This window comes from Austrofundulus limnaeus, unplaced genomic scaffold, assembly GCF_001266775.1.
Source record: "Austrofundulus limnaeus strain Quisiro unplaced genomic scaffold, Austrofundulus_limnaeus-1.0 Scaffold43, whole genome shotgun sequence".
NCBI classification, from domain to species: Eukaryota; Metazoa; Chordata; class Actinopteri; order Cyprinodontiformes; family Rivulidae; genus Austrofundulus; species Austrofundulus limnaeus.
The window spans coordinates 191347-196787 of NW_013952445.1; the positions used below are offsets into that span (position 1 = coordinate 191347).

The window sequence follows — 5441 nt, forward strand, 5'->3', positions numbered from 1 at the left end:
AAAAGCTGCAAAAAATATATTTTCAAACTATTTATTGGCAAATTTAGTCTAATAATTGAAAACATGGATTAAATATGAAACAAATAAAATAAAACACATACAAAGCAGAACACAGCTAAATGTATCAAAAGTATGTCTATATAATGTTAGACTTTTGAGAATTTTTGGACCAAAAATATCGCAATATATCGCCTTGTTTACAGTATCGAAATATATCGGGATATATCGGGATATATCGGGATATATCGTATCGTGACCCCTCTGTCATGATATGTATCGTATCGCCAAATTCTTGCCAATACACAGCCTTAATTTTAACTGAACACAGCGGTCATGGTGAATGGAGTGGAACTATAATCCAGTGTGAAGGGGCTTAGCGTGTAATTTAGTAAAAGAAAAACCTGAATAACACTGACATTAAATTAACACCTTTTTTATGATTTAGTCTAAAAAGCAAACATAAAAAAGCTGTTTCCTAAAAGTTTGAGTAGACTTCTAAATCAAAAAAGGGCAAAAATGTCCTAAGGACGATACATATCACATGTGGAAGATTTATTATGAATACTGAAACATCTGTACACCAAACCTTTTATCGTAAGACTTTGAGGAAAATGACTTCTGAACAAAGAAAGGTTGGCTGTGGTGCAGGAGTACGATCGCTCTGCAGGGCCTAAAGAACTAAAAAAAAAAGCTCTGCATTAATATTCTGCATTAGCAGAATGCACATAAGTGTAAGGTGGAGTCATCCAGGGATCCTGCGGTCTCCTGGGCTCATGTGGGTGTGAGAACTAAAGAGCTGAGTTCAAATTTCTTTATGAGAACAGACATAAAAGGTAAAAAAGAGAGAAAGCACCATCAGGTCTACCAAGGTGAAAACCAGTGGAAAAAACAGCTGAATGCAGCTTTGCAAATATTTGTGCATCTCTGCATTTCAGCGGAACTGCTAACAATTCATCTAATCTGCTGTCTGCAGTGGTTTTTAAAAACCTAAATATTAGAACACAACAAATCTGCCCTGAGAAGCACTCGTAGCTTCTGTTTAGGTCTTTTGATTAGAGAGAACAGTCAAAAAGTTTTAACGACCGTGACTCGCCCTTTTTCACACACGAGATATGAAACATTAATGGCTTCATCAATCTCTGGACGTGACAGCGTTCAGTCATTCACACATGGGTCACTTTTAATGTTCCTCATACTTCATTCAGCCTGTGACAGGGATTTAAAAAAGCCACGGTGCACGTGACACTTGTTACCCGCATGAGATTAAACGATATATTGGGTTAGGCAGCCTGAACACCCTGAGAGAGACAGCTTTCACACTGAAGTGGTTTTTTATGTCAGCTTAACCAGTGTTAGATCCTCTGAGAGGTTAATTGCACTACTGTAACATAACTGTCCATCTTTCCCTCTGTCTGATTACACTCTTTCAGATGAGAAGCTGCATCGTCACAAAATTATATATAAAAAAATAAGACAGCATGTGGGAGCAGTGACAAACCCTCAGCTACAGCTCACACACATTTAAACAAAGTTCTATTTGGATCAAACGCCGAGGAAAAAACAGAAAGCATTGGCTTCCTTAAAGAAATGCATGTCACCCAATCCTTTGAAGCAGAAATTTAAATCATCCACAGTTGTAGTTGTTTTGTATGGAAGAGCATTGCATTCACCAAAGAAAAAAAATACTCTGGATCAATTATGAGATAAGAAAAAAGTTGAGGAGAGTTATAGCTGACCTGCACTACAGAAAAAGTGGACAATGACTGCGCTATTTGATTTGCTAGGTTTTTATTTCCTCTTAGGGATGAGACACTTGGTCCCGTTTCATCCCTGCGGTTCAGAACTTTTAATAAACTCTGGTAGGCACTTGTGCATTCGGCATCACACAAACACGTCCAGGTGGAACATAAACTCAAAACAATAGTTTGTATTGTTACATCTGTACCTGCTAAAAAGCCCTTTCACTTATTTTTCTGTAATTATACCATCTTTTCTCAATTATTAGGGATGTCCTGATCCAGATTTTTTGGCTCCCGATACAATCCGATTTTTTTTAATGATTAGTCTTTCTGATACCGATCCAATAACTTTATTTCTTTCCAAGTGACAAGGTTGGTAGTTTTAAAGCGAGCCCTGCTGTTCCCACCATGAGAAACATCCTGTTTGCAGATTTTGCAAGCTGCAGTTTCAGCATCGTTTTCCAGTAAAAAGTGTTCCCACACTGTGGACATTAGGAATGTGCGATATGGCAAAAAATTCATATCACGATATACATTATGATAAGTGGCGGTAATGATATATATCACAATATAATTTGCAGATAATTTTTTTCTGCACTCCAYGTGTTTAATCTGTGCGCGCTCCAGCGGGCTGACAATCATCCCGTTTATGCTTTATTTTATTTTTTTGGAAAGACAGTCTGACTGTCAGCCTCTCCCACAGCGCTTCCCCGCTGTACAAGGAGACAGTAAAGGCTGAGTTATAGTCGCGCTTTGGAACGAGCGCGAAGTGGGCGCGGAGTGCGCGCGCATTCGGCCGTGTGTCRTTGCGCTATGACCGCAGGAGAAATGAGGTCCAGACTCAGCGAGCTTTTGTGTGTCCTGGAGCACTACTTCACCTGCACCGACAGTCGCCTCGCTGCGCCATGTGCCGCGGCGAGCGCTCCTCCCGCAGCWGGCGGTGTGACCGGTCGGGAGCACGCGCCGTCACGTAAACATGTAAACAGTTCGGCGTTCATTTTTGCACACCCGAACCAGGTCCGGATTAGTTTTTTTCCCCTCTTCATTTGCGTTGTCAGCCACGCTGCTTCCTGCTTCCTCTGTTTTGACTCCAGCTGGTTACATCATCAAAAATAATTGMGCGGTTGGCCAGCAGGCTACAGATCTCTATCATAGGACAAATTTATATCGTTTCTACYGTATATCGTTTATATCGCGCATTCCTAGTGGACATGGTTGCATACTTGTGTGCGTCTTGACTTCTTAAAGGCAGTTGTAAAGCATGATGATGCTGAAAACTGTCACGAACACTTGATCGGCCTGATCACGACTAAACCCAATTMTACCCGATTTTCAGAAAATGGCCATATCTGCCACCGATACCAATACTGAGTATCTGATCGAGACATCCCTGGTAATTATGAGAGTCGGATCTTGTAATTACAAGAAAAGGAGTCCATTTTTTTGTTTGGTTAATGCAACGCTCTTCTGTAGTTTTGGTCTAACCTTGAAAATAAAGTTAGGCACATGAGATGTCCCACTCAAGAGTGTCTGTTGTGAAGGATCATCAGCTACGTTTAGCTCAATGTTTGGAAAATTGTGTTTGCAATTTCTGTTGCAAGACGTTACAAAGAAGCACCAGGACAGTAATACAGACTCTGACATACTCCGTTTCTGTCAGATTAATGGAAACCTGTTTGTGTGTGAAAAGGCGCTGCTGTGACGTCATAACAGGTTCCGGGGTTGTGGACGACATGGATGCAACAAATGGATTTGCTGTTTGCTCTGAGCTCCACTTATTGCAACAATAATAAAAAAAAGGCCTTGAAGGAATCTGCTCACATTACCCAAACCTTAAAATAATTTTTATCAGGTTTTGTGCACTTACAGAGAGAGCACCTGAGTGGATTGATTGCCGACTGGGAGCAGAATTTACCTTCAAAGTAATGTTCTTCAGCAGCGTGTCCTCCAACACGGCCTGCAGCTTCCTGTTAATCTCCAGCGACAGGTCCAGGGTCAGCCCGCTGTCCGCCGGGTGGGAGGTGTACAGAGACGCCATGATGCCGCCTCGCCGACTCAGATGGGCCTTGTTAATATCTGACGCCTCCGATGAGAGGGCCCCTGTCTCCTCCCTTAGCACATAGCTCTGGATAATTCTGTAGGCAACAGAGAAACGAGGGGGTAGAAATGAGTCAAATCTTGTGCTTCAGAAAGGAGAGTGAGTATCAGCTGGAGACTGTTGAGCAGAGAAAATTGAGAAAGTGGGACTTTGTAATTCGGGAGCTTCTAGGGAGCAATAAACCATTTCAGAGGATGTTACAGGAATGGCAACTCCTGGAGGGAGACGGCCTGCTGGACTCGTGCAACCCAGCAGCCGTTCAGTCATRGTTAGAAAGATTATTATTGTACCTGTCAGAGGAGGAAAGGTAATGAAAACGGCAAAAGTTATAACAGGCAATCAATTAATCAGCAGCGCCTTTTCAGTTTGCGGGAGAAAGCGTGATAAATCTTCAWGGGAATAATTTCTCATCGCCGTAACAATTTAGCGTGAAGGTTACGCCACGTTTATTACAGAGAGGAACAGATAAAAACAGAAAAGAAAAAAGAATTCATTAGCTTAACAGCACCAAACTTCCTGTTGTGTTTGCAGCCAGGAGAGCACCGGCAAAGTGTTTCTATTTCAAGAGGGAGAGCCGTCACTGTGATTCATGTTCATTACTGCTACCTAAATTATCGCCTTTAAATGCAGCCAAAGCTGAAAGGTTTTCTTTTTTTAAATAGTTCGGGAACTTAGAAAGTTTAGGAACCTCTGTGTGAGTCTCATTTGTGAAATCTTCACTCTGCATGTTAAGAGCTATAAAATTAAAAGCTATAAATGGAGCGCGCTCAGTTCAGGGTTGTAACGTCGATGCAGCTCTCTTCTCTTTTACAAAGACCAACAAAAACGAGTGAGCGCAGGTGAAGAAACTACACACCGTCAGTCCGACAGAAAAGGTCGAACTCTTGTTCTTCAGATGATTTTGAAAAAGAAAAACTAAGGGAGTAAAAATCAATATTTTAAACCTGCTCTCAAGTCAAACACGTCTGAAGCTCAGATGGTGAAACATCAAACGCATTCAGCCACCTGCTGACATTGTTTTAAATCTGTCGAGGTGTGTGAGGGCCCGACTGTGAGGGAGAACTGACAGGAATTTCTCTTTCTTAAAAGAGTCAGATATCCTTCAAAATGATAAAGACGCCTGCTGATTTATGAGCTTTAATCGCTGCTTCTGTGTCAGTTTTGTTAGCAAAGTAGTGCAAAAAAAAAAAAACACCAAACACAAGCGAACTTCAATTTCCACAACAACTGTAAATTTGGTACATTTTATAACACCGAAACTGATTTGACAGCTTTAAACATGAGGATGAAGAGATGATGATGCTTCCATCATGTTCTGCCAAACTGCAGAAGCATCTTTCAAAAACAAATACAAATAAACTTTTGTGAAATTTTGAAAAGGCAAACAACACAATCTGGTCCAGTTCTGGGAACATTTTGTTTTTACCCCACAGAGAAAAACCCGGTGAAACATCTCATGTCTGTGACGAGTCAAACAGGCTGACGGAGCTGAGGTTCACCCACACTAGGGCTGCCACGATTAACTGATTAATAGACAACTAATCGATTATTAAAATAATCGATGACTAATTTAATAATCGATTAATCGTTTTCTTTTTTTTTTT

General features: G+C 41.1%; 1 protein-coding gene across 1 annotated transcript in view; it reads right to left on the reverse strand.

The window, feature by feature from the left end:
* Positions 1-5441, reverse strand: part of ccdc186 (coiled-coil domain-containing protein 186) — a 31019-nt gene that overhangs the window by 7104 nt on the left and 18474 nt on the right. Inside the window, exon 15 of the mRNA XM_014007584.1 lies at positions 3655-3874. Coding sequence (XP_013863038.1) covers positions 3655-3874 — 220 coding nt within the window. The remainder of the gene's footprint in view (positions 1-3654; positions 3875-5441) is intronic.